At 54.3% G+C, this 26,467-nt stretch overlaps 3 protein-coding genes across 7 annotated transcripts; all 3 read left to right on the forward strand.

The window, feature by feature from the left end:
* The first annotated feature begins 182 nt into the window (after positions 1 to 182).
* On the forward strand, positions 183 to 5,638 carry SNX12 (sorting nexin 12). 2 transcript variants are annotated; one of them, XM_086851173.1, is made up of 4 exons: positions 183 to 383; positions 2,340 to 2,435; positions 3,290 to 3,414; positions 3,856 to 5,638. In XM_086851173.1, exons 1-4 carry the CDS (start codon positions 198 to 200, stop codon positions 3,956 to 3,958), a joined length of 510 nt encoding a protein of 169 aa, XP_086707299.1. In that variant the 5' UTR covers positions 183 to 197; the 3' UTR covers positions 3,959 to 5,638. The 2 variants fall into 2 exon arrangements, with proteins under 2 accessions (XP_086707299.1, XP_086707297.1); XM_086851171.1 differs by lacking the exon at positions 183 to 383 and adding an exon at positions 647 to 849.
* Positions 5,639 to 5,813: 175 nt separating this feature from the next.
* On the forward strand, positions 5,814 to 9,560 carry LOC111929369 (uncharacterized). 2 transcript variants are annotated; one of them, XR_015276567.1, is made up of 8 exons: positions 5,814 to 6,414; positions 6,491 to 6,655; positions 7,002 to 7,130; positions 7,476 to 7,577; positions 8,092 to 8,192; positions 8,846 to 8,966; positions 9,131 to 9,202; positions 9,383 to 9,560. XR_015276567.1 is itself a non-coding variant. In XM_086851170.1 (8 exons), the coding sequence occupies exons 1-8, from the start codon at positions 5,847 to 5,849 to the stop codon at positions 9,436 to 9,438; spliced, it is 1,266 nt and encodes a 421-aa protein (XP_086707296.1). In that variant the 5' UTR covers positions 5,814 to 5,846; the 3' UTR covers positions 9,439 to 9,560. The 2 variants fall into 2 exon arrangements, 1 of the variants encoding a protein (XP_086707296.1); XM_086851170.1 differs by having other exon boundaries at positions 8,846 to 8,918.
* SLC7A3 (solute carrier family 7 member 3) lies at positions 9,550 to 21,294 on the forward strand. 3 transcript variants are annotated; one of them, XM_023926926.2, is made up of 14 exons: positions 9,550 to 10,703; positions 10,858 to 11,071; positions 12,027 to 12,484; positions 13,569 to 13,974; positions 14,165 to 14,323; positions 14,411 to 14,588; positions 14,690 to 14,802; positions 15,672 to 15,894; positions 16,072 to 16,211; positions 16,291 to 16,393; positions 16,673 to 16,884; positions 17,524 to 17,690; positions 17,948 to 18,056; positions 18,163 to 21,294. In XM_023926926.2, the coding sequence occupies exons 4-14, from the start codon at positions 13,605 to 13,607 to the stop codon at positions 18,294 to 18,296; spliced, it is 1,908 nt and encodes a 635-aa protein (XP_023782694.1). In that variant the 5' UTR covers positions 9,550 to 10,703; positions 10,858 to 11,071; positions 12,027 to 12,484; positions 13,569 to 13,604; the 3' UTR covers positions 18,297 to 21,294. The 3 variants fall into 3 exon arrangements, with proteins under 3 accessions (XP_023782694.1, XP_086707288.1, XP_023782695.1); XM_086851162.1 differs by lacking the exon at positions 9,550 to 10,703 and having other exon boundaries at positions 10,856 to 11,071; positions 12,027 to 12,090; XM_023926927.2 differs by lacking the exons at positions 9,550 to 10,703; positions 10,858 to 11,071 and having other exon boundaries at positions 11,971 to 12,487.
* Positions 21,295 to 26,467: the final 5,173 nt, after the last annotated feature.

The raw sequence follows: 26,467 nt of genomic DNA on the forward strand, positions 1-26,467 counted from the left end.
CAGACCGTGCCGCGGGACTCCGGGTTGGGCCGGGGGCGCCGCTCCCTCCGCCATCCCTTCACGGATAGGAGCCTATTTCCGGGACACGCCCTGGCGTAAGGCGTGATGGGTCTGCGTCCCGATCTGCCCGTCAGAGCCGCGGCAACCATGTTCCAGGGCCTCGCTCTCCCTGCGCTGTACAGCTCCCAGGGCTGGCTATGCCCCGGACGCTGTATGGTGCAATCCCTATGTACGGGGTTTTGGCCCCGCGCCCCGCTTTCCTGCTGGGCGCCCAGCGCAGCCGGCTCAGCTTCGGGCTCTGCCCTGGCCCGCGGGGGCCCGGCCGGGACAGCTCAGGCGACGCAGAGCAACGCTGGCAGCAAGCCTGCCATGCAGGTTGCAGGGTGGGCCGAACGAGCCCCGTGTGCTGAATACCCGCTGCGCTTATGCAGGGGGCGACCGCGCGACGGCGCTGTGCGGGCAGTGGCTGAGCGGCCCCGAACCCTGAATAATTACCGCTTTATGCAGGCACTATGCGGGCGCCGTGCTGCTATGCGCGGGTGGGGTGGCGGCTGAGGGGCCCCGAGCCCTGGATAGATGTCGATTTATGTAGGCGGCGGGCGGGCCCTGTGCAGTTATGCGCGGGCGGGGAAGGCTGCGGTAGCGGGAAGGGTGGGCCGGGCCGGGCAGGGCGGCGGCACCACCATGTCGGAGGCGGCGGTGGCGGACACCCGGCGCCTCAACGCGAAGCCGCAGGACCTCACGGACGCGTACGGGCCCCCCAGCAACTTCCTCGAGATCGACATCTTCAACCCACAGACCGTGGGCATGGGCCGCGCTAGATACACCAGCTACGAGCTCCGCATGCGGGTGCGGCCCTCATCGGGCCTGCGGGGCTGGGCTGCCCAGTGTGCGGGTGTGCGGCCCGGGGAGGGGCGGCAGCGCTCGGGATGCGGTGGCCGAGGGACGGCGGCCGGGTAGGGCCGGGGTGGTGCCGCTGGTGAGGAGTGGGGGGCGGAGGAGGCGAAGCCCCGGGCAGCGCCGGGCTGGGGCGAGCAGCGCGCCTGCGGGGCTCAAGGTCAGAGCTGATGAGTTTGCCGGGGCTGCTCAGCATCCAGCGGGGGCCGGTGCGCGCAGGGACAGGGAGGTGCTGCCTCAGCAGGCTCCTGCGCCCGTCCCCTCTGCAGAGCCCCGCTGGGTGGTTGCTGAGCAGGGTATGGCTGCACGTAGCTGCTTATCTCAAGCGAGGGAGAAGAGTTGGGTGGCAGTATCTTGGGGCCTGCTCACTGCAGGCTGGCTGCTTTACCAAGAGCCCATGACCCAGGAGTCTGCATAAGAGGCTGAGCAGGGTTCTCTTCATCGGCCTTTAAACGAGCTGACCAGGGGACCCCTTCACAGCTCTGCGTCTGGTAGATGGGGAAAGTAAAACCGAGTTTCCCCCTAAAACAAGCTCCCTTTAGCATGTGTTGTGGTGCTGGTTTGGCTTTTGCTTATAGCCTAATTTAACTGCTCAGTCTGCACTATCTTTCAGAAGAATTGGTGTTTGCTTTTTGCTGCTCCGGTGCTTGGCTCCCATCAGCCTGCAGGTGGCAATGGGAACCTCTTAGTCCCACTTAAACCAGCGGAGATGCTCTGAAGGCAGCTGGGTTTATTTCACAGACCTCATAAGAACACAGTTAATTGTGCTGTAGTAATATCTGAGTGTTGCCCATCAGACGGTTTTCCTACCTAAGTTCCTGGAATGATTCAGGCTATGTTCATGGGGTAAAGTTAATGCAGCTGTCATTTGCTGTACTCCAGTGTCAGAGGAGAAAGATGAGGAATTGCTGCACATTTCTCCAGTGTCACAAGATGGGCATGAAAAGCCTGTAAGGGTGGTAGGTGCTCTGTTTTGGAAGAAGACTGTAGATGAGGTCTGGCCTTGAACAGTTGCTGGGGCAAGATTGTCTCAATTAGTTCTTCCATGAAGATGCCAGTGTCAGGTCAGATGTTCTTTTGCTCAGCAAGCTGCTGCAAAGCTCTCTTGTAGATCAAAATGGAGTAAACTTGAGGGGAAAAAACCATTCTCCTGACAATCACATTGTCAGCACAGGTTCCAGTGTGTGTCCCTGGGAAGGGGACGTGTTCCAGAAATAGTCACTCAAGGGAGAGGGCATGGCTGGCACTGAGTAGACTGGCTTGCTTGGATCTGAAGGATTTTGGTGTTTGTGCTGTCCTGAATATGGAATTTGAGTGTTCCCATCATGTGTCCTTCTCAGGAGGTTTGATTTTCTCATTGCACCTTTAGGTTTCAGTTACATGTTGAAATACTGTATGGCTTCCAAAGCAACCTGCAAATTAACTGCTTTGCTTCATTACAGACAAACCTCCCCATCTTCAAATTGAAGGAGTCATGTGTGAGGAGACGATACAGCGACTTTGAGTGGCTGAAGAATGAGCTGGAGCGAGACAGTAAGGTGAGGCCTGGCTCAGACCTCCCTATTCGTTAAGCCAGGATGTGGGAACAGTTCAGCAATAATCTTGAGATTCCCAAAAGTGAGACTATGGTGGTGGATGTTGCACCCCAGACACGTAAATCTAGGGATTAAACTGAGGTTCCTTTATTCTAGTTTGGTGCAAGGAGAAATCCCAACCAGGTATTCTCAAAAGGCCACAAATTCACAAAAGTTTACTGGCAAAAATACAGAAAATTAAGGAATTTTGGCAAAGGAGTAAATACACTTATAAAACATTTATTCTAACATAACTGAGAATTAATTTACTATTAACTTAGTATAAACTTATCCCATTTAGAAAACTTTAAAACCTTAAGTTGCTATGTTACCCAAAATGTTCCATGAAAAAAGGATTAGAAGGAGAAGAAAAAGACAGAAAAGGTACAGAAAAACACACATAGCTACCAACCTCTAGGGTTCCAGCATGGATGAGATAGAAACTCCAGGAGAAGATAGAGCCCAGACAAGTAGGTCCCTCACAGGGGCTTTTAAACCCCAGGGCCTTCGTGGCCCCCTCCCAGGGCGGAGCTTCTGGTCACTCGGCCACTCAGGGGCTGGGATGCTGGCTCTGGGCAGGGGGGGGTTGAGTGTTTCACTGTCTTGCCTTCACAAGACCTGATCTGCCCCTCCCACCAAACACATGGGCATTTGCCAAGCATCCCAGAGTGTTTTGAGACATGAAACTTAAGCAGTCTCTGACAGCGAGCACCTTCTGTGTTCTATCCATGTGATGGCACTGGAGATGGGCATCCAACAGCAAAGGATATCTACTTGCAGGTGGCTGTTCTGCTCATGGGGTGATTGTGTTCTTTCAGATTGTAGTGCCACCGCTGCCTGGAAAAGCTTTGAAACGACAGCTTCCCTTCCGAGGAGATGAAGGCATCTTTGAGGAATCTTTCATCGAGGAGCGGAGACAGGGCCTAGAACAGTTTATTAACAAGTAAGCTCAGTGTCCTGGCTTTGCTGTGTGCTGCCTCTTTAGCTGTTGCTGGGCTGTGGGTTGACTTTGAGAGAGACTTGACCTGCTACTGGCAGGTGCCAGTGTTGGAGGGTGGTGCCTACAGCCACGTAATGAAACTGGAACTGGAGCAAGTCCTGCCCTGAGTGGGGGTTGTGCTTTGTGCTCTCTCCTGAGAGCATAGTGAGTATTAGCAGAACAGCTGTGCTACAGGGACCCACCAACATGGCTCAGGGCACGGCGTGGAAGGGAACAGCCTGTGCTCAAGCGCCTCTTACTGGTCCTGTTGCAGAGCGATGCGTGACCTTGGGTTGAGCGCAGTGCAGGTGTGCTGAGCTGGCTGCCTGACTCCCTCCTCAGACATCAGAGGCGTGGGGGTCTTGGAGGCAGCTGTGCTAACCTCCACATCTGATTTTCTTCCAGAATTGCTGGACACCCACTGGCACAGAATGAGCGCTGCTTACATATGTTCCTGCAAGAGGAGACTATTGATAGGAATTACGTCCCAGGGAAAGTGCGCCAGTAGGAGCACCTGGCACTGTCTTCCTCCATTCCACCCTCCCTCCTGCAAAAATGACATTTATTTTTACACTAAATCTGTCTTCTCTGAACCAGCTTTTCCTCTCTTGAACCTCCCAGTTTGTTCAGTATTTTCCTCTTTTGTAACTGGCAGCAGTTTGTTCTACTGGGCTGTGGTTGTGGTCTAAAGATGTGAAGATTGATGCAAGTGAGCGCGTTGTCCCACATCTAGGGGCAGATGTGGATAGGTGTGGAGCAGGAAATTGCTAATGGCATTACGGTGTAGGAGCTGCCTCTCTCCCTGTACAGGAAGGTATGAGATGACCTTCACTCCCTTGTCTGTGCAGCCCCAAGCACCTCTGCAGGAGACTTTGAAGAATAGCAGTTGTCATGTTGGTCAGTGATTATATCAGGTATTAGAGTTTTAGTAAGGTTTATCCAAACCAGTGAGTAGGTGCCTGGGTGTGTCAGTCTGTCATCCACCCCATTCACCCTGCATGAAACCCCCATTCTTCACTGTCTGGAAGTGCTGAGACCCAACACCTACTCAAACCCCGCTATCAGCCTCCTGCATTACAGACCTGTTTGGTGTATTTGTGGCCCCTCCTTTCTAAGGTGCTGCTGGCAGCTCAAACTGTTTCCATCTTCTGTGCTCTCATGAAGCTCTGTGTGGGCCATTTGGCACGTGGAAGATGGGACAGTCTGGGCTGTAGCCACGTGTTCTGTGATGCATTGGCCCAGAGTTTAACAGCCTGTCGTACTATGGGCTGCTGGGCTGGTGTTGCTTGCAGCACCCTGCTCAGCTGAGCCTAGTGACCTTATCTTGGGCCCCAGCTGCTGGGAGGAGCAGAGGGTCTGGCTAAGGAGGAGCAAGAGAAAGCTGGTGGGAACAGCTGTAGGATGTATCCATGATGGCTGCTGCAGGAGGAGCCCAGCAGTGGGGCCCAGAGTGAGGCCACCTCTCCAGAAAAGGACAGCAGAAAATGGTCAGTCAGTCCTAGATTAGACATTTGCTTACAAAGCAGGGGAAGTAGCAGTGTTCTTTGTGTGTTCTCCCCTGTTCTGCAGTGAGCTAGGCAGTCACTTATGTGGAAGTGGAAACATATGACTGGTCAGAGAAGTGTTCACAGCTTGAGGGGACAATGAGGCTGTGACTTGCTGTAGCAGAAGTGTCTTTTGGAGGCTCCCCCAGCTGCCACAGCTGTGATTAGTGGAGGTTGGGCCTCAGTTCAGGGGCTCCTCAGGTCAAGGCTGGCTGGTATATAAGCGCTTGATCACTTTGTTGTGGCACAGTTGAGCCCTTCTTGGAGCACAGGCCTACAGTGGATGCCCTCCTGTTCCTGCTAGGCACGTTCCCCGAGGTCTTCCCAACGTCTCCTCTGTTTTCTGGTGAGGAACTGGCACTGCTGGGCGAGAGGTGGCTCCTGGGGAGAAGTCGCTGAAAGCGCGAGGGAGCTGCTCCGGGGGCTGGCTCGGCCCGGAAAGGGCCGTGGGGCAGCGTGGAGCCTGGTGCCGGTGGAGGCGGCCGTGGCCTCGGGGGGGCTCGGTCCCCGCCTCCTGCTGCCGCCGGTCACGCTCGGGACGGCTCCTTCCCCTGCCCTGCGCGGGGCTGCCATCCATCCAGCTGTCTGCACCCTGTCCAGTGTAACGTCCCGGTGCCGTTCGCATTAAACCACTGTGAAGCCAATTGTCTGCCTGGTCCTGGGGGCTACCGGGACGGGGGAACAGCCGGGAGAGAGCGGGCAGCGGCGAGGGGGCGGGAGAGCTGCCGGGACAGAGCCGGTACTGGCGGGGCGGGGGAACCGCGGGGAGAGGACGGACACGGGTGGGGCGAGACGCGGCCGGAACAGAGCGGGCGGAGGCGGGGCTGGGCTCCCTGGCGGGGAGGGGGTGCGATGTGGCCGCCGGAGTCGCGGGCTGGCTCGCCGGACCGTCCTGACCTGCTGCAGCACGTCCAGGCGCAGTGCTCGCCGGCCACCCCGCTTTACCTCAGCTTCTTCGAGGAGGAGTGTCGCGCCATCGCCGCCAGCCTGCGCCTGGGGGCGGCCGCGGATTCTTCGCCGAGCCTGGGGGAGCTCAGCGTGCTGCAGCCCGAGCCCGTCGGACCCGCTACTTCCACGCCGCTGCCCGTCCCGAGCCACGGGCGGGGCCGGGCCTCGAGCGAAGGTGATTGCGAGGCCGCTCCTGCCCCGGCCCCGGCCCCAAGGAAGCCCGGGTGCCTCCCGCAGCCCGCGGCCGGCGGTGGCCCCGGCGCCCGCTCACCTCGCTCGCCCCCGCAGTCCCGGCGGGCGCGGCGCGGTCCCGAACAGCCCTCCGGCGGCGGCCCCGGCACCCCTGCCCGCTCCCTGGGCCGAGGCCGCACCAGGCTCGCTCTCCCCCGCACACGGGCCTCGCTGGGGCTGCAGCTCCCCGCGGCCGGCACAGGGCGCGGTGCCTGGGAAACGCGGCTCCTCCGGCCCCCAGGTAAGCGGGGCCACGGCGGGGAGCCCCGGCTCGGCCACCGCCCGCCCGGCGCTGCAGGTCCCTCTCTCTCCCCCAGCGACCAGGCCGAAGCTGACGTCGCCTGCCAGGTCCAGGCTTCAGTATGCCAGCGGGGCTTCGCAGCAGGCACAGCCTTCCAGCCTTCCCAAACCTGCTCCCCGGGACAGAGAGATGAGAAGTAATTCCGCTCCTGCCAGTTGCCTCACGCGAAGCACGGAAGCGCGTGAGTGTTAGGGTGCTGCATCGAGAAGGGAGAAGGGAAAGGGCTTGGGCTGCAGCCTGGCTGAAGACAGGGCATGGGGAGCGGGGAGTCTATGGGAGTGGCACAGGTAGGAGCCTAGGAAATATTCTCATACCCCGAGGGATGTGTTAAAACACTGTCTGGCTTCCGCCAGTATGGACTGGCAGCCTGTTGGCTTTGGAGCCTTTATCCCGTGGTGTTGTGGGGGCTTGGGGTAGTGGTGCCTGTGCACCGAGGTCAGGCAGCCTGGCTGAGCCCCGGGCCGCCTGAAGAGGGTGCGATGGAGCTGCTTGGGAATGGCGGCCTCTCTGCTTACTGTCCACTACAGCTGCTGTCAAGGTTGGGAGTCGTAAACAGCTCTCCTCAAGGCTCTCTACAGCAATTCCTATGGCTTCCCGCTCCTCACTGCGGCTTCCGGGAAAAGTGGTTTCGTCCAAGCGTTTTTGCCTTAATAAAGGTGAGTCTTGGCAGAAGCCTCAGAGGATGCAGAGTCATGGGAGAGGAGTGCTGCTGCCATGGGAAGAACATTCAGGTCTTGGCTGCGGGGTCAAAGCTGATCCTGGGGAAAGGACTGAAGGGGACTGCATGTGCTTGGGCTCTGAGGAGGGAAGGTGAAGCGCAGAGCAAGCAAGGCTAGGTGAAGTCCTTTCCCTCTTTTGCTGGAGAGACATCCAGCAAAGAGCCTGAATAAATCTGGTGCTTGAGGCTCATTTATAGAAGAGGCAGTCGTCATGGTCAGGTTAGGGCACTCTCTTAGCAAGGGTTGATGCTCTTTATTTGCCTTTCCTGGGTCTCACTTCAGGATCAGCTACACAGGAGCTGGTGTGCAATAGGACCCAAGAGCTGAAGGAAAATGGTGAGAGCAAAGAAAAGCAGGTTGCAGCAAGGATTGTCTTGGGTGCAGGTGAGCAATACGGAGTTGTAGATTCTTGCCTTGTGTTGGGAAACGTGGGAAGCTGCTTGTTGGGCAACGCTGCTCCCTCCCCTGATGGGCTCTGGCTGACCAGGTGTGCTGTGGATGCTCCATCCTGTGCTGCAGGCAGGGGGTGCTGCCTTCACAGAAACTGCAGCTGGGCAGCCTGCAGTCCTGAGCCCTGCACCGAGGGAGGGGAAGTGAAGAGACTCTCCTCTACTGGGACAGCCCTGTTCCACCTTGCCCGGGCAGCTGCCTGCCCTCACTGGGAGAGTAGATTCCTAGCAGGAGCCCAGAGCTGCTGGGAGCAAGGCCATGCAGGGGCACTTTCTCCCAGCAGCACCCATACAGGCCAAGCCAGCAGCAGCTGTTGGGCTGGAAGTGCTGGGAAACTTCTGACTCTCTTGGACAAGTTCTGTCCTTCCCTGATCTGGAGCAGCCCTGTGGCCAGGTTGAAGAGTGGCCAAGGATGGCAGGTTTCTAGTGCTGACACCTCTCTTCACAGGTAAACCTGACCAGACATGGTTGTGTGTGGAGTCCTCTTTGTCCAGAGAGTTGGCCCCTGGCCTGACTTCATGGCGTGAAGATGCAGGCCCTGCTGAGCAGGTAAGAGCCAGCTGTATCCTGTCACCATGGAGCACTGTTCAGTCTCTGGCTTGGGCCAGCTATGCCAGAGGTGGGAGATGATGAGACCTGGACCTGCCAATTTCTGGCTGGCACTTGAGCTGTTTCAGCCTTTCCCTGGGGTTTGCACAAGACCATGGGGATTTTTTGCATGTCTTTACCACCTCTCCGTGCTCAGGGGACTGCAGGCTTCTGTCCAGTTAGATTTTCTAAGGGTCTTCTGAAACATGCAAACTTTCTGTGGCTTATGTTGTCACTTTTATGTGTCTTGACATGTAGGACATGGCCCTAGGATGGGGTGTGCATAGCCTACAAGATGAATCTCCAAGTTAGGAAATCTCCTACCTGCAAAATAAGCTTGTGCATTTTCCAGCATATTTAGAGCTCTTCACTCTGTGGCTGCAGCTAGCCAAAGGCATTCTTGTTTCTCATGGGTGCTGGCAGATGCTCGATACAGCGGCTCCTTCTCCATGCACCACTCCTGTGATGGATGTGCCCTGGCAGTGGTCCCCAGAGTGCTGGGTTGGGAGTGTTGGATGGGCTGCAGTGCTCCTCCAGAGGGTGGGCTGTGCTGTGGCAGTGTTGTAATGGGGGTGACAATTCCCTGCATCACACTTGCACCCTTCTCTTGCCAGTCTGCAGGTGATCAGCTGTCCCAGGAACTGGAGCATGTGAAGAAAGAGTTGGAGCGAGTGAAGGATGAACTTGGTATGTGGAGCTGGCTATTCTGAGGACTGCAGGACACCTGCAATCCAGGTGACATCCCCTGTGCTTGTACCTAGAACCCAGGGCCTGCAGCTTCATGGGAGTGGGGCTGGCTTCATGTTTAGGGGGTAGAGCAGGATCTCAGCTGCTGCCCTAGAAAGTCATGAGGTATTTAGGATGGGCTGAGCACACATCTTCTTGCCTCCTCTCTGCAGCTGACAAGACTGCCCAGTGTGAAGCCTATCAGCAGACAATCTTCTCCTTGCAGGCTCAGCTCAGAGCAGCAGGTATGTGCCCTCACTGTGGTGAGCCCTCACTTCTGTGCAGGCTGCAGGGATGCTCCAGTGATCCCTTGCTGGTGTAACTGAGGGCTGCAAGGTGGGAGGAGTACAGCTCATGGCCTTTCCCAGGGGTCAGGTGCTGAGTGCCAGAAGTGTTACTGCTTTGATGTTGCTCTTGCTTCCCAGGAATCTGTGTAAAAGATGCAGCAGTGTTTGACAGAGGTGACCTGGGGAGAGACTGACAGCTGGGACATGGGGACAGACAACAGCTGTGTGAGCCTCTGGGGCAGTGATATATGTGGAGCTGTTGAATGAATTAATTATCTAACTCCTTATATGTAAAATAAAGATGTCTTTTGCAGTAGTGCTTGCTGTCTGCTTGGGTAGAGGCAGTGCCCAGTGCTGCCCACTGATCCCCAAAGTACTGGGCGAGCAGGGCATGTCAGTGTTTGGCTACAGCTGGTTTTGCTCAGCCAGAGATCTGAGGTCTGTTACAAGGAGGAGCTAGGTGCTGGTGGATGGAGGTAAAGTATAGCTCTGGGGAAGCATTTCTGGACAAAACTGATGCTCCCAGGTGGGATGCTTGGATGTGGTGGTTGTGGGCAGCTGTGTGGGCAGGTTTCTTCCTTAGACCACCTTCACATTGGATGTGGGAAAAGCCAATGCTGGCTGATGGCACATTGGGTTTCTGCAGCCTTTGGTTATTTATTAATGTTTTATTATCCCTCCCTGTTCCTCCATGCTGGCACTGGGAGACCTGCTTTGCTGCCTTCTCTCTGTGTTTGGTTGATGCAGTCACCTTGTTCTGCCTTGTGTCTGGGTGAGGCGCTGGAGAGTCCTGCTGTCTGGTGCTGGCAGTGCCCTGAGGTTGGGCTGGTAAGGCTGGCCTGTTCATGCTCCTCTGATATTTCTGGTTGGTGTTCTGGCTGCCTTGGAATGCACATTCACAGGCAGCCCACAGCCCTTCCTGGGGCACTGCTTCCTGGGAAGCTGTGTCAGCTGTCTCCCACCCCTGCTTGGCACTTGGTTGCTGGGGCAGCTTCAGTGCTGGCACAATCTACAGCACAGAGCCCCAACAAGCTGTTGTTTTCCCTATACATGCCTGGTGAAGATAACTCCTTGGTGCAGGTACTAAGGGAGTTGACTAGAAAAAGTGCCCTGCTAGATTTATTATTTGTAAATAGAGAGGCACTTGTGGGTGAAGCTGGACTTAATGGTCATTATAGGTCCCTTCCAATCTGAAATATTCTAATGCTTCAGTTGTGGAAGGTGGCAGGGGCATCCAAGGACTGATGTGGATCTATTTCTGCAGGGCTTCTGGCCCTCGTTATGGGCTGGAGCCATCTCCTACTCTCCTTTGATGCCGGCTGCAATGTGCCTTCCTGTTTGCCTTCCTGTTGAGACGTGCACTTGGCTTGTTCCATGCCTCTGCCTGCTCCCAGCCCTTGGCCTGTGCTGCTGGATCAGGGCCCTGAATGATGGGAATGGAGAGCAGTAAGACTGGGAGGTGAGGATGGGACACTGGGAAGACACATGTGGGAGCTGGAGGCATGTTCTGGTGTCCTGATGCTGCCGCTTTCTGGAAACTGCCTCCCAGCGCCTGATGTTGCAAGGTTTCTGGCAACAGGCAAATCATGTAGTCTGCCCCCTCACTGTTCTAGGTACCCCGTATCTGCTTGTCTGAGACAGGGTGACCCTGCTCGGAGTCCTGCTGTGCCCGTGATGCTGCCTACCCTGCCCGAGAACGTTCTCGGCGATGGTGCTGCCCAGCTGAGTCCTTGCCTACAGCTGGTAGGCCTGGAAGGAGTAGAAAGCGTCTGAGTAGTAACAGCCATGATGGAACCTCATGCTGCCTGGAAGTTCCTTCATCGTGAGGTAAGGGAGGAGAGGAGCTTGGCTGAACCACAGCCCTAAATTCTGAGTAAGCGGGGGCAGAGCCTGCGTGACTTCCCGTTCAGAAGCATGAGCTGGTGTTTCCGTCTCCACATCCTCCCGGCGTTTGACCCCCGGAGGGTGCGGGGGAGGCAGCTGCATGGCGCTCCTGCCTGCTCCGCTCCGCAAGCGACTGAAAAGCCTTTTGCCTCGATAGCGCCGCCGGAGCAGGGTACTGCCAGTGATGCCGGCGAGGGGCTGGCTCACCTCTCTGCCACTTTGAACGGGCGCTCACGACACGCAAGCACTGGATTGCATCAGGAGCGGCCTGCTGAGGGGCGGCTCCCAGCCCGAGTGCTGGAGAGGCTGGTGCTGGCCCCTGCCTCTCTCCTGGCTGCCGAGCCGTTCCCCTAAGACTGGCGTTTCCCATCACTTAGGGCTGCGTGTTGCTCCCAGAGCTGAGGGGGCTTTAGCGGAGCGTACGGAGGCCGGGCTAGAGTCACCCCACAAGGCACGGGCTGAGCTCCGCTCGCTCGCAGCCCCTGCAGCAGGCCTGGCCTCGCCGCCTCGCCTCGTTCCCAGCCGCGCCGGGGCAAGGCCGGGCCAGGCTCTGTTCTCATGGCACATCTGGGCTCGGGACACCCTCAGCCGCCCTCTCCTTGGCCTTTCCCGAGGGAGCGAGGTGCCTTGCCCTGGTCTCGGAGATGCCGCCCGCAGCAGCCGCACTCCCGCTGGCCGAGCCGTTCCTCGCCCCGGTGCCACTTGTTACTGGAACTTAAATATTCTGAAATGTGCGCGGGAACGCGAGTGGGGCTGGGAGGAGCCGGGATTCTGTTCCCGCTCGCCTCTGCCTGCCCTCCTCTTAGCTGGGGCTTTGGGCGGGAGCTGCTGAACGCCTCCCATTTTGTACAAATCGATCGCGAGTGAAACTCTTCCTCCTTTATGCTGCCGGCTGCAGAAGTGAACGGAGGGGAATTGAGCTGGCCTGAAGGGGATCGCACCTCGGACGAGCCGCGCCGCTGGTGAGTGGTGGTTTGCGCTGCCGCCAGACCGGCAGGGCTTGGCGCAAGCGGTGCCGCTGTTGCATCAGCTGCCGCCGGGCCCCCCCGCTCGGATCTTGCCATACTCGGGGAGTCGCCGGACTCCGCGGCGGCACGGAGCCTTACTGGCAGTCCTTGGGACCGAAAATGCCCCCGCGGGGGCTGAGGCGGAGGTCCGAGCTAACAGCTTCCCACACCTACACCGAGTCCCGGCGGGATGCGACGGCTACCGGATTGCCGTAGGCACCGGCATGCGGCGGGTGGCTCCTGCTGCCGCCAGACATGTTGCTTCTCTACCCATGCGGATCTCGAGTCGGGTACTGGAAATACTTGGAGCAGCTGAGCAGCGCTGGGGAAGGCAGCTGGAATTGTCCAGGTAGTGGTTGAGGAGGGTGCTAGTCCTGGGGCACTTGTTGCACTTGGGGTCAAGGCTGAATGAAGTTTATCAAGAAGCAGGATGGTTTGCTGGTTATGGGGAAACAGCCGAGCTGGTGGTTGCCGCTGTAATCCTGATAACCTTCTCTGTGGAAAAGGGTCACAAAATTATCCTTGTGTACTTTAGGCTGATATATGTAGTATGGCATGTAGTCCTGGGCATCTGTATGGGGTGTTTTCCCTTTCCCGATGAAGGGAGGAGAAGCCAGCAGGGGGAAGACACTGGTGGGTGGGAGGTTCAGTGGTGGGCGGAGATGCCAGCCATGGCCATGGGCGTTGGGAAACACTTTCTTTACAGCTCCTCTGTGCTGGATGCCTGCTTCACAGGTTACTCATCTTTAGAGCTTTTTGGAGATAGGTGGCTGCTGTGAGCAAGCAGAGTGGGGATGTCACAGATTCAGGGTGATTACAGCCTGCAGAACTTGCAGAATGCTCAGCAAGCACTGTTAGCAGGCAAGGGGTTTGCACCAGGGACCCGTGCCATGTGTCTGTCTGGTTATGCGTCCTTGTAAAGAATGTTTTGCAAATGCTGAAAGCAAAAGAAGAATGGATGCCTCCAGTGAGTCAGCCAGCCTGCTAAAGCCTGTGCTGGAGGAGTTTGCATCCACATCGTTTGCTGCTGTGCTCACCCATGTGTCAGGCTGGAGTAATGTGCCTGCAGTCAAGTTTGGGATGAAGGATCTCCAGACTGCCAAGCCTGGGAAATGGGGCAAGCTCTGGGACATGCCTATGAGCTCTATGGTCAAGACCACACAGGGCTTGAATAATGAGCATTTCCCACCATGGGCTGACTGGGTTCATCCCTGGTTCACTGTCCTGGTGCAAAGGCTGTGCAGGCAGGGTGTGTGCAGCACCACAGTGTCTTAGAGGGTGCCACCACCGTGGTCTCTGGCCAGCCAGTGTGGCAGGGGCATGGTGCCAATGGGTAAGCTGGGAGCAGGCTCCTGTGGGCATCATCACTTACCTTGTGCCTTGCAGTGTGAGTCCTGCTGCCTGAAAGACTGAGCTTCACATTTCTTTTCCAGGGCTTTTGACCAGGTGAGCTTCACTGAGAAGACAAGATGTTGGGGGAAAAAATGGCCAGTTTTGGGAAGAAGCTGATCCGGCGGCGCATGGTGGACCTGACCTCCGATGACACACATTTTGATCGCTGCCTCTCCACACTGGACCTTGTATCCCTGGGTGTGGGCAGCACGCTAGGGGCTGGCGTGTATGTGCTGGCCGGGGAGGTGGCCAAGGAGATGGCTGGTCCTTCCATCGTCCTCTGCTTCCTGGTGGCTGCTTCCTCATCTGTACTGGCAGGACTCTGCTATGCAGAGTTTGGGGCCCGTGTCCCCAAGGCCGGCTCTGCGTACCTCTACACCTACATTACCGTTGGAGAGATCTGGGCTTTTGTAACTGGGTGGAACCTCATTCTCTCCTATGTGATAGGTATGAGGCCAGGCAGCTTGTGTGGGGCTCCTTCCAGCACTGTGCTGGCAGCATGGGAGGCTCCTGGGGGCAGCGTGTGGTGCTGTGAGGGCAGGGTGTGGGATCAGCAGGGAGGTGGGTGTTCATGTGCGGGTGGCTGGTGCCAGTCTGCCCTGGGCTTGGACTAATGCACAGATTTGCCATCAACCAGGTACAGCCAGTGTGGCTCGAGCCTGGAGTGCAGCATTTGACAACATCATCGGCAACCACATCTCCACCTTCTTCGCCAACAAGATCACGATGCACCTGCCCGGAGTGCTGGCCAAGCATCCAGACTTCTTTGCTTTAATCCTGATTTTGCTGCTTACTGGTGGGTATGCAGGAGAGCAGATCCATGGTACCATGGGTGATGGCATGGGAGCCTGATGGGTCTCACTCACTTCTTCTGTCCCCACAGTTCTGCTGGCTTTTGGTGTCAGCGAGTCTGCCCTCGTGAACAAAATCTTCACAGCTGTGAATTTACTGGTGCTGAGCTTTGTCATCATTGCTGGCTTCATCAAGGGAGACATCAAGAACTGGCAGCTTTCAGAGAAGGACTGTGTCAACTTCTCGTTGTCCGACTCACCAGATGACATGTAAGTAGAGCAACTGTGCCAGGCCAGGATCTGGCATAGGGCAGGCATAGGCCCTGCTGCCCTTGCACCTCACGGCAGCTGCTCTCCTGCATTTTTTCCAGGAGAAAGGCTTTTGGCTATGGTGGGTTTTTCCCCTTTGGACTGGAAGGGGTCCTGTCAGGCGCTGCCACCTGTTTCTACGCCTTTGTGGGCTTTGACTGCATTGCCACCACAGGTATTACCTTGGGTGGGGGTGGCGCGGGCATTTCTACTGCACAGCCAGCAGCTGGCTGGGAGCTGATGGGGAGGATGCTATATGGTGTGGGAAAACAGCTGGTCTCACTGCTCCTGGGAGGTTTCCCTGTGGAGACTGTGTCTTCAGCTGGGCCAGACAAAAGGGCTCAGAGCCTGCCCTGCCCCAGGAAAAGTGGCTCATTACACCCCATGGTGGGAGCAAGGCTGCACCCTGCCTGCGCAGGCAGCTCCCAGAGCAGCGGGGAAGCTTTTGACTGCTGAGCTGAGCCTGTGACAGTGCTGGGAATTGCTGGTGCCTCCTAGTTATTTCCCAGCCTCAAGCAGCCTTTTTCCAAATGACTGGGTTCATGCAAAACTGCTGCTTCCTGAAGCACAGGCAGCTCTCTTAATTTCCTCTCATTACCCCAGAAATCTACTTAGTGGGTGGCTGGTACAGGCTGTTCTGCCTGACCTTCCTGGCTGTGCCACCCTGCCTCCAGGGGCTGCCCAGCCTCCTCCTTTCCTGCTGCCAAGCCCCTTGCTGGGAGTGTGGTGCAGCACACCTTTGCAAAGCTGAGGCACACATTCAGGGGGGACCTGCATTCAACAGGCTCTGTAGGGAGAGAGCTGCTGATGGGGGGAAAGGGCTGGCATGGCCAGCAGGGCTGCAAGCCTGGGTTGCTGGACAGCTCCATCCCTTCTACCAGTGCAGTAGCATGGCCAGGGACCCCTCCTCTCTAACAGCCCCTGCTTCCTGCTCCCCAGTCCTGTACTGCCATGGAAAGTCCCTACTCTGGCTCATCTGCTGAGGGTACTTGCCCCATGCTGTGTGGTTGAGTGGGGCACATGTGGCCTCTTGTGTCTGAACAGGGGAGGAAGCCAAGAACCCACAGCGCTCGATTCCCATTGGCATCATTGTGTCCCTCCTCATCTGCTTTGTGGCTTATTTTGGGGTCTCTGCATCCCTGACTCTCATGGTACCCTACTTCCTCCTGAACAAGAGCAGCCCTCTGCCTGAGGCTTTCAAGGCAGTTGGTTGGGAGCCCGCCCGCTACGCCGTTGCTGTTGGCTCACTCTGTGCTCTCTCCACCAGGTAGGACTGGCTCTATTTCTGGCCCTGCTTGGCACAGCATGGGGACTGGCAGCATTCATCCTGGCTGGGCTGGGGATTTGCTCTGTCCAGCTGCTGTCCTGCTCCTGGCACAGAGCTGGTCCCTTCCCCTTCTGGGTGGTAGATGTGGGCAGCTTGCCTAATCTCTCCCCACAACAGCTTGCTGGGCTCCATGTTTCCCATGCCCCGAGTGATCCATGCCATGGCAGAGGACGGGCTGCTCTTCAAGTTCCTCTCCCAGATCCACAGTGGCAGAAAGACCCCTCTGATTGCCACCTTTGTCTCGGGGATCTTTGCAGGTAAGGTTCCTAGCCACCTCCTCACACCCGGCCCTGAGGTGGTCTGGAGCTGTGCTCATGCTGCGTGTCCTCATTGCAGCGGTGTTTGCCCTCCTGCTTGACCTGAAGGACCTGGTGGACCTCATGTCGATCGGCACGCTGCTGGCCTACTCCCTGGTGGCGGTGTGCGTGCTCATCCTCCGGTGGGTGACTCCTCGTGTTTGGCGGTGCCCAGGGTCGATGTTCCTTACATTGTCCTGGGGCTTGTAGCCACAGCTTTTTCCCAGGGGCATGCAGCCTGGGGAAATGTCAAGCCCCCAAGATGGAGGCTGCTGACCAGAGTGTGTGTGTGTCTCTGGGCATGTCTCTTGGAGTGGCTGTCATGGGCTGCCAGAGCAGCAGGGATATGAAGGTGCTGCCGACTGCTCCCTTGGGCTAGGAAGTTCCTTGGGCTCTGCTGCAAGCTTGTCTTACCTGCTCAGGTACCAGCCCACACAGCCAAACTCCCCGAAGGCCATGGAAATGCTGGAGCTGAATGGGAACGAGGAGGAGAGAGTGATCATGAACCCGACCACCGCTGCTGCCAGTGCCCAGCACAAAGAGACGTTGTCCCTGGAAATGCTCTTCAACCCACCTGGGGACACCCCCACTGTGCTCTCGGGGCGCATTGTCTATGTCTGTGTCGTGGTCATTGGTGAGTGAGTGCAAACTGGTGGCTGCTGTCCCCTCCTGCCAGGGGCTGGAGTGTTCTGGTGTGTCTCTGCAGAGCTGGGAAAGGATGGAGAGCATGCCAGGCAGAGGAGAGGGGCCAGGTTGCCAGTTGCTGTTGGCAGTGCCAGCAGGTGCTGAACCCTAAGCAGGGTGCCAAGTGGAGGGTACAGCTGTGGTTTGGGGTGCACAGGCATTGTCGGAGGACGTGGGTACTAAGCTGGGGATGTGGAGGTGGTCATGAGAGATCCCTGTGATGAGCCTGACCCATGTTGGCCACCAGCAAGGGCAGTCCCCAGGCCCTTGAGCGTGCCTGTGCTCAGCCAGTGAGGTTTGATCTGTCTATCAATGGCTCCATTGTACAGCCAGAATGGGGTGACGCAGCCAGGGCTGGGTAAATGTCAGAGCTGGGTCCAACCCCAGCCAAGTGCAGGTTCCCTGCAGCTTGCTGGTCTGGGATGTGCCTCCAACAAAGTGCTTTCCTAAGGCTTTGGGGTGGGTGTTAGAGACTGTGCGTGCTGGACCTGACCAAGAAGAGTGGGTCCCTCAGCCCAGCTGTTGTGAGGCTCAGGGCCCCAGGGAGGCCATGTGCCATGCAGTCCCCCAATTACCCTCTCTCTTGCAGCCACGCTGATCACAGTCATCTGCCTGGTCCTGACCCTCAATGTGGCTGCACTGAAGGTTGCCAGTGTGGGCTGTGTTGTGGCTCTGGTGCTGCTCCTCGTGGCTCTGCTCATTCTCACCATCATCATTTGGAGGCAGCCACAGAACAATGCACGGTTAAACTTCAAAGTGAGTGCAGCCCCCTGCATCTTGATGTCTGCACCCCCCTGGACTCTGTCAGGATCTGGGCACTGCAGGGACTGCTAGGGCTTGCTACCAGGCAGTGGGCTCTGGAATGCATCTTTCTGAGGTGCAATCTGAGTGTGGAAGTGCCTGGGTGCACTGGCCTGTGACAGGGAGGAGGTCCTTCCACTGGCCAGTAGCATCCTCAAGCCCAGCCTGGTCCCTCAAGGCACAGTTGACACAGCACTTTTTGTCACTTGCAGGTACCTTTCCTCCCACTCCTGCCAATCTTCAGCACCTTCATTAACATCCTGCTGATGGTACAGCTGACTGCAGACACCTGGGTGCGGTTTGCTGTCTGCATGGTTTTGGGTAGGTGTCCTGCAGTGGGGAGTGCAATGCCCACAGGTCTCTCCTGGAGATCTGTTAGTGCTGACAACCCACCGTTGCACATTTCATTATGGAAACTGTCCTGCAGGTTTTATTATTTACTTCACCTATGGGATTTGGAACAGCGTGGAAGGGAAAAATGCAGAAAAAGCCTGTGCCACAGTAGAAAAGCCTCTGCACCATCCTGGACTGGACCTCAGCCCTGAGGCTGCTGCAATCTGAGGGCCTGGGGACCAGTGCTTCATGGACCTCTTTGCTACTTTGGGACAAGATCATGATCCAGAGCATACATCCATCCCCTTTCCTGCAGAGAGTGAGTCCAAGTGAAGTACTAAGGCCTGAACAACAGGCCTTGAGCTGACCTAGGATGAACATTCCAACCAAATGTATGTTTCAACTCATTAAGGAAGTATTGTATTATGTGTTTATTTATTGGCAAAACATGTTCACCTTTATGTGTCTAGAAACAGGATAAGGCCACATCCGGCCTAATTAGAGGGTGTAGGATCCAAGACAATTCCCTTGGATCCTTCTTGAGCCCTGGCCAGGCTTTAGGAGAAAGCTGGCAGGAAAATTATATTAGAAATCATATCAGCTGGTTTGTTTAGCATTGTAAAAGCTGGACCACTGTCAGAGCAAAGTGGAGGAGCCTCGTGGCCTGCAAAGGTGGAGGCACTGCAGGAGTTCCCAGTTACTGGAATGGTTCTCCAGCCCTTGCTTGTGACAGCTTCCCCCCACAGCTGATGTCTCTTGGACTTGGGTGATGTATCTTCACTGGTGATGTATTTTTCTTTATCACTGTAGGCATTCTTTCGTAGCAGTGATTAGCATAGATAAGCTCAGCTTATCCCTTTGGAAATCTTTGCTCATGGTTAGGTGCCTTGCTTAGCTTATCCTTTTGTGATTCTTTGCAGTTTTACTTCATAGTAAATGCCACTGTTCCTTAAGCTGGTGTGTGTCTCTACCCTACCCACAAGCAAAACAAAGTGCAGTCAGCAGGGTCAGAACAAACTATTGCTTTTAAAATCTAAGTGAAAGGAATTGGTCCTGCCCAAAATTCCCAGATGGGAAGACCTTCCGTATAGTTCACTGGCCCTCAAGTGGGCTAAGGTTGGAGGACCATGTGAGCAATGGGGAAGTCAGTTAAAAGAAGCTGAACTGCTGGATGTATTGAAACACATCCAAAAATCATGTACTAAAAAAGGAAAAGAACTTGTGGGTTTGGGAAAGCAAGGATGGATTTTGTTAACAGTATATCAAACAAAACACCAACAAAAGGAACAGTTGTTGAAATGCTGTAACATGGAGTGCCAGATGTGGGTTGTAGGATCAAATTGTAATGCTAAAGTGCCAAAATAAGCTGCTTGCTGATAAGTTGGATTTACCAGGCTTGCCAAGAAGGCTGCACTTAGAGTAGCTCAGTATCATGAAAAGAGGGGCAGGTGAATCACAAGAAAATGCATACAGTGATTGCAGAGGCAGGTGTGCCGTGGGATTCTGATAAATGGAATGGAGATATTTGGTAGTCTGTGGATTCTGATGAGGTTGGTTCCCCAGTTAAATTTGTACATGTGAGACCAGCATGGAGATGAAAGGTAGAATTAGATGCTAATGGTCAGGAGGGATACTTATAGAGGATTATACTCAGCATGAAGTAAATTAAATATTTGAACAGTTTAAGTGAAGACCAGGGGAACCTCTTTTCTCTTGGATGGTGTGTTTCCATAACCAGGGAGCGTCAGAGATAACCCTAGACTCAGAGGACTCTAAGAGTTTTTCGTTTTGAGCTTGGATTCTTTTGTGCAGGATGCATTTTGGATTAACATTCACAATGCTAATTAATTAGCTTTGGATGTAATACTAAATATCCTACAGAAAATGATTGGGCAGGATCTGAAAGTCAGAGGTATACTTTGTGAGATTGTATACAACAAGATGAATGAGAATCTCTTGTGATTTTGTATTTGTAGATAATGTTACTGAAGATACAAGTAGTCACTCCAATATTTGTGCCTGTAGCTTTATTGCAATGACAGAATCTTAGTTATTTATTTTTTTGTTTATATTTTAATTTTTTTTACCTCCTGTTATATCCTGACAATTTTTGGAATCTAACTATACCCAAATCAAGACTTGCAGCCCACTCCCATTGGTATGAACTGGTAAAGGAACTGTTACAACAAACAGACCTGAGGCTTGCTGAAACAACCCCAGGAGAATGGACTTTGATTGCTGTCCATCATGGCATGGCAGAAATACATCATGTGATGGAGAGGGTGAAGAAAGTTGGAGAACAAGGATGGTGGGACGCTCTTTTTGTATGGGTGCCTACAGCTACCAGAATTCTCAGCTGAGTGCTTTACCCTGGTGTTGTTTTACTGATGCTAATCCTTTTGCTTTTTGTTCTGATAATTGCATTGTATGTTAATGTTAAGGTTTGGATGATTATGAAACAATTAGCTTACCAACTACCTCCACTGATAGTAGACAATCCATGTGGTACCAAAGCCTGAAATGTTCTCAAGCTCTATTTGGATATTGCGAAGCTTGAGTGACTGTAATCACAGGATGTATTATGTAGGAAAATGACTAGGAACTCTGTGGACAGGTAACTGGGGGTACAATTAGAGGAAACTGAGGACTTAGAATGGAAATTATAGGGTGGGTGTTACACTGTTCCCTAATTTGGTATCTCTGTCTCTGACCCTACCCGCTGGCAAAACACAGTCAGGACTGCAGAGCTGGGTCATGTGCTGCCTCTTCCACTCACAGGGAAGTCCCGTGACTGGATGGGAGTGCTGGTGCTCCAGGGCTGGTCTCTGCCCTCCTCCAGTCCCACAGAGGGGCAGTGACACCAGCACAGCCCTCTTGCCATGATAGTTGCTTTCCCTGTGCACAGGAGGCTCTACATGATAGTGCAGCTGTACTCATTCCGTCTGTAAGGTGGCTGTGTTCACCACCTCTGCCTGCTTTCCAAGTGTCACCCTTGTACTTGGCAGCCATGGCTGGAACTCTGCAGGAAGACTTACTGCAACTTGTTCTGGTACTCATGGCACTGCCAGCAAACTGGTACTGCCCTGACCATGCTGTTTGGTGTAAATACCTTGCTCGAGTGTCTGTGAGATGTCCTCAGTGTAGCTGTACTTATGTCCAACCTCATCTGCCTTTCTATAATTTTACAGAATTTTTTTAAATATATTAAATTAAATGTTTTTAAGTACTTTTTTCTGTTGGTCTTTCTGCATCTCCTGTTAATGGCCTGTGGTCACGGGCCCTTCAGTAGGACCCTACAAGCTAGTGGGCTAGGTATACAACAGTGCTGGGTCCCAGCCAGCTGTGCTGGGTGACATCCCTGTCCAAAACCTGCCAGTTGGAGCCACTAGTCCTCACACTGTCCCCTGGGACAGTGAGCCTAAGCCAGGAGCTGTGAAGCAGTGCTTCAAACCAGCTCCAGCCAGTGCTTCTGGTACCTGGGGGGGCAGGACAGCAGCCTGTCATGGTCCTGCTTTCAGGCCCTGTGCAGGGAGGGATTGTGTAGCCAAGTTCCAGAACAGTGGAAACAGTAAAGGTCTGGGAAATGATACCTCCTGGAGATGCCAGCAATAGCCTGCAGAGGAAGCTTGACCAGAAGCTGGGCTGCATCCATGAGAAGATTTTCCAGATTTTGGTCTGGTCTAAATCAGACCTGACATAAGTATCCAAAAAAACCTAATTTAAGGCAGATGGACTGTGCTTGGTTTTGGCATCTCTTGCTGTTTATTGGCAGTGGTACCAGGTCACTGCAGGGTCATCAACTCTGCACCCACTCTGGGGAGTCTCTGCCTCCCTCTCCATGCAGGCTAGCAAGGCTGCCAGGCATGGCACCACATCCTCTGCTGGGCAGCACCTCTGCCCTTCCCAGGCTCTGTTGGTGTTGGTGCACATCTCAGCCCATCAGTTGGTGGGTGAACAACACCCAGCCAGAGCCCCAGTGTGTGTTGTCTACACAAACCATCTGTTTCCACTGCTGTACCCGGTGCCCCAGCAGCCTGCTCTGATAGCAGCCCAGGCTCTATCCTGCAGACAGTGGGAGAGAAGTGTTCCTGGTGAAGCCTGTCAGGTGCTGAGGGCTGTAGGGTGGGTTTCCCCTCCTGTACTGGTCTGGAAGGGGCCATTTTGTAGTTTGAGAAAATCAGCAAAAAGCAGTCTGGCTTTGCTGTTGAGAGGCCTGTGATAACGCACCATTATGGGGAAGGAAGCAACCAGCACCGACGCAGCTGCATGCGGTTTGCCCTGACAGTTGGGGCATCTCCTCCCCAGGCTTGATTTGTGATTTCCTTGTTGCCATTCCCCCCTGGATTGAAAGGGGAGCTGGAGGGCTGTTGAGTCCTGCTGTGTCTGGCCCAAGCCATGCTGAGCAGGTGTGTGGTGAGGGTGGCATTGCAGTAGAGGCCTGGCTGTGGCCACTCGGCTGGTGACAATGTGCTCTGGGGTCATGCCAGGGATGCACTGCTGGTGGGTTGGGGTGTTGGGAGTGCAGAGAGTGACTCTCAGCCTCCCTGCCCATCTGAATCCACCACATCCCATGGCATTCATAACTTCATATCCAACTGGTTTTGGAGGACATGGGGCTTTCCTGGCAGACCATTTGGAGCAGCTCTCTGAACACCAGGTGCTTACCACCTCCAGGGGGGCTGCTGAGAGGCCATGAGTGTGGCCATGCAGGTTGGGAGCAGGATGGAGATGGGGGGCTGTGCTGCTGAGTCTCTGGAGGGAGAGCTGCAGCTGCAGAGCCTGCCCCTGCACTGCTCCCTGACCAGAACAGGCCCTGGCAGGCAGAGATGTAGCAGCAGATTAAATTTTGATCCGCTTGGGAATTAAAATAGGCTGGCAAGTCTGCTCTGCTCTGTGACACCAAATGCTTCAATATGAGGAGTTAATGTACCATCTTCTTCCCTTTAAATCTGAGCACTGTCAGATCCCCTTCCCTGCTGATGGAGCAGAGCTGCAGTGGCTGCTGAGAGGGACAAATCCATCAGCAGGCCTGAGTTCTGGAATCTAGAGAACTGACTCTAGGCAGATGGGGTCACTGGTGTAAGAGCAAACTGATACCAACTCCTGATATTTCTGCAGCAGCTCTGGGTTGTGCTGTAAGCCCTCACAGTCCAGAAGGGCTCCAGGAAATCAAAGCCGGTGATGGGTGAGATTCTTATCACTCCTTACTCACCTGGCTCCAGGCAGGCCCCAACCCTTCTGTTCTCTGTGGTGAGCTTAAGCACATATGACCCAGTAGCTGTGAGGAGCCTGTGTGCATCCAATAATCCTCTTGGCCCTGAGCTGTGGCAGGTGGCCAGCTCTCTAATCACACAGGCTTAATGCTCACCTCGCTTTGCCTTTGCAGGTCTGGCATGATGACTTGCTGCCAGGTGGTTGCTTTTCTCTTGCTCTCCTTTCTTCCCAGTGCTGCAGCTGGTGCCCTGGTTCCTGCTCTTGTCCCCCAGTCCACACTGCAGCTAGCCAAAGGATGGCTCCCCTGAGTGTGTCCTGGAGCTGACAACATGCTGTGATGATGCCTGCACCCAGCAGAATGTCACCCTGGTGCCTCAGAGCACCTCTCTTATGAGACAGTTGTATCCCAGTGGCACCCACACCTCACTATGGCTGGAAGCGAGCCTGTGAGAGCTGCAGAGAGGAGATGGCAGAGGCAGCACAGAGGCAGTGCAAGTGGCACATTTATGGTGCAGATGGGTCATTTTCCATCATTCCTGATGAACTACCCCTTCTCTGCACCATCAGGATTGCCAAAGGCTGCACAGGTGTGCTGGTTTCCGGACCTCATACACAAGAGATTTCTTTGCCAATCGTAGTTTTAAGGCTGTAATATCCCCCTGTCCTCCTTAAGCTTTCCCATTTTCCTGCTGTGTTTACTCAAGCAATTATTCCATCTCTAATTCACATTCTGCACACAGGATCTCACACTGATGGTGCTTTGCAAGCCTGGACAGATGACTGCTTATATTTTTCCATTTTTAAGTCAATGTCCTGTTCCATTTCACTGCATCTCAGGGACAACCTACATCACAGGCTGGTCAATGCTGTCATTGTTTAAACCCGCTGAAGAATAAACAAGACCTGTGACAGTTGTACAGGCACAGCAACCTGACCTGCAAATCAGAGAGGTAGGAGATATTTTGACAAACTTAATGTAACACCCCTCCTAGCTCATTTATCAAGACTTGGGGGTAATGTGAGTGTTAAACTAATTTAACTGCCTGGTCTGCACATAGGTGTTCAACAGTTTCTATTATCCTGGACAAGATAATGCATGAAAAATCATGACACATTACTAGGCAGGGAGCAGCTGCTATTGTTTACATAATACAAACCAAATTTACAGACAGAATTTAACTTGTTCAATGGAATTTACTTGCCCTTGCTGAGAGGTTCTTGGGTCAGAACAAAAAGGCTTTACATCTCTTCTCATCTTTTGTTTGGACCTAAGAACAGGCTAGAGAGTGCTGGCCACACTCTTCTTAAAATAGGGAGAAACATAGGGAAGGGTAGGTTCCATCCTCTCTGAAGTGGCCACTGAGCATTTGTAACATTTTATAGGCTATTTCAACTGTGGGACAGGTGACAGGACAGGGAAAATTCTCCTAGAACTGCTGATGTGAAACATAAGGACTGGTCTGATTCAGAGCATAAGGAACTTGTTTCTGACATCAGCCATGAGCTACAGCACAGCAGGAGAGGAAAAGCCAGCAAGACAGAAGTGCAGAGAACCATGGTGAGTCTCGTGCACCCTCCTAGTGTCCATCTCCATGTTTGCAAGTGACAGCAGCTTCAAGATGCCAACAGATGACACCCCCCCAGTTTCTGTCACAGAGAAAGTGGTTCTGACACATAAACTGCAACTGCTACGGGACTCGCTGTTGGAGTGGGTTGATGTTGGCTGGATACCAGGTGCCCACCAAGTCACTCATGTCACTTTCCTCCTCAGGGGTGTCCCTACCCATGGCAAGGTGCTTGGAACTAGCTGGTCTTTAAGGTCCCTTCCAACCCAACCCACTCTGTGATTGTGTTTTGTCCACATTACTTGATGGAGAGGGTTCACAAGCTAACATTAACCTGGAACACGCACTTTCCCTAAAGCCTAGGAAAGCTAGTGTCTCCTTCTTGTTAGCTGATGGAGACATAGTTGGTATCTTGATTAAATCCACAGGCACATGGTGACATCCCTTATTTTGTTCTGAAGAGCTGAGTAGCTTTTGGGTTTCTCTATCTTCCTGCTGACGTTGGACCCCATTATGCCAGCATTGGAGCAGCCAGTCAGGATTCCACATACCTGGTGGCTGTAATCTTCCTATATGTCTCAAAGTTCTGATGATGTTAGACTACTTGTCTGAATTCCTTCACACCTTCCTGCATTTTCTTTTCTCAAGGACCAGCTTCTTGATGGAGCCCTTCTTCTCTCTCCTCCCCTAACTGATGGTATAGAGCCACTGACTTCCACTGGGGTTTTTCCACAACTGCAGCAACTGCAGTTGTTCTTGTTCGGGCCCCCATCTCTACTATCACCACAGATGGAATTTGTCCCCAATCTCAATCAAGTTACTCTCAGAGGTGGCTTGGGTCCCTGAGTTAATCACAGCCCTCTGACAGCCCTGAACTGTGGCTTTGCAGGCACATGCCCCAGTACAGTGCCAGAAGCTGCTGGTTTTCACTGAGGTAGGCACCTTCTGTCAGTTGGCATGTCAGTTTGCCAAGGTTACTTGCCTGTTCAGGTGTAGTCCCAGGCTATGGGAGGTGATAACCAGCCCAGGCATTTGCCCAAATCCTTCCACACACTCTGCCACCCACGGACCAGCCACCTCAGGGCACATTTCAGTACTGACTCACCCCAAAATTGTCTTCTCTTACACCAGGATGACACCAGATAACACAGACCCCATGATATGCCAACCATGTTAATTAGCAGTATTAAACATCTCTCATAAGGGTGAGTAGGAACAATAAAGCCACCCACACCAGATGGGAGTGGGAAATGGGATCCTCTCCACAAGAAAACTCCCCCAGCAGAGCAAGGCCATCAGTGCCAGGGCAAAGCACAGAGCCATGATTTGTACTAACATGTTCCCAAAGTAAAGAGATAAGACATGCAGCCAACAAACACTGTGACCCAACAGGAGCTGCCTACTTACTAAGTGCTGTGACTAAAGCACACTTAGCACAGAACTGCCCCAAGGCCCCTTTCTGGGCACCAAACTGTGGTGGGCTGACCCTGTCCGGACACCAGGTACCCACCAAACTGCTCTCTCACCCCCCTTCTCAGTGGGAGAGGGGGCAGGGAGAAAGGAAGATGGGAATGGAATTTGTGGGCCAAGATAAAGGCAGTTTAATAAAGCAAAAGCAAA

This window comes from Cyanistes caeruleus, chromosome 14 (assembly GCF_971803275.1).
Source record: "Cyanistes caeruleus chromosome 14, bCyaCae1.hap1.1, whole genome shotgun sequence".
NCBI classification, from domain to species: domain Eukaryota; kingdom Metazoa; phylum Chordata; class Aves; order Passeriformes; family Paridae; genus Cyanistes; species Cyanistes caeruleus.